The sequence below is a fragment of the Primulina huaijiensis genome, unplaced genomic scaffold (genome assembly GCF_012295235.1).
Source record: "Primulina huaijiensis isolate GDHJ02 unplaced genomic scaffold, ASM1229523v2 scaffold201643, whole genome shotgun sequence".
Taxonomy (NCBI): Eukaryota; Viridiplantae; Streptophyta; class Magnoliopsida; order Lamiales; family Gesneriaceae; genus Primulina; species Primulina huaijiensis.
The window spans coordinates 1-581 of record NW_027352523.1 but is presented as its reverse complement, the minus strand read 5'-3'; the positions used below and the strand labels follow the sequence as shown (position 1 = coordinate 581).

At 45.1% G+C, this 581-nt stretch overlaps 1 protein-coding gene across 1 annotated transcript; it reads left to right on the top strand.

Annotated features, from left to right (window-relative positions):
• Window positions 1–6: 6 nt before the first annotated feature.
• Window positions 7–575, top strand: LOC140966193 (actin-104; the record flags this gene model as incomplete). The annotated part of the gene is made up of 2 exons (XM_073426542.1): window positions 7–101; window positions 193–575. Coding segments are annotated over exons 1-2 (477 nt in total), but the record flags the coding sequence as incomplete, so codon positions are not given.
• Between the last annotated feature and the right edge of the window lie 6 nt (window positions 576–581).

Here is a 581-nt window from a genome sequence, read left to right as displayed (position 1 = left end):
AGAGAAGATGACTCAAATCATGTTTGAGACCTTTAATGTTCCTGCTATGTATGTAGCTATCCAAGCAGTGCTGTCTCTTTATGCCAGCGGTCGTACAACTGGTGGGTATAAGGTTTTGAATCTGAGTTTTGTCCGCACACATAGTGTGCAAATGCTTTTACCTCATTTGTATCAATTTGTTTGGTTGAGCAGGTATTGTGCTGGATTCTGGTGATGGCGTTAGTCACACAGTGCCAATATACGAGGGATATGCTCTACCACATGCCATCCTTCGGTTAGACCTTGCTGGTCGTGACCTCACAGATTACCTCATGAAAATCCTCACTGAAAGAGGTTACATGTTCACCACATCTGCTGAACGGGAAATTGTCCGTGACGTGAAGGAAAAACTTGCTTATGTTGCTCTCGACTATGAGCAAGAGCACGAAACTGCCAGGGTAAGCTCTTCTGTTGAGAAGAACTACGAGTTGCCTGATGGACAGGTTATCACAATTGGAGCTGAAAGATTCCGCTGCCCAGAAGTCCTCTTCCAGCCCTCTTTGATTGGAATGGAATCTGCTGGAATTCACGAGACCACCTAT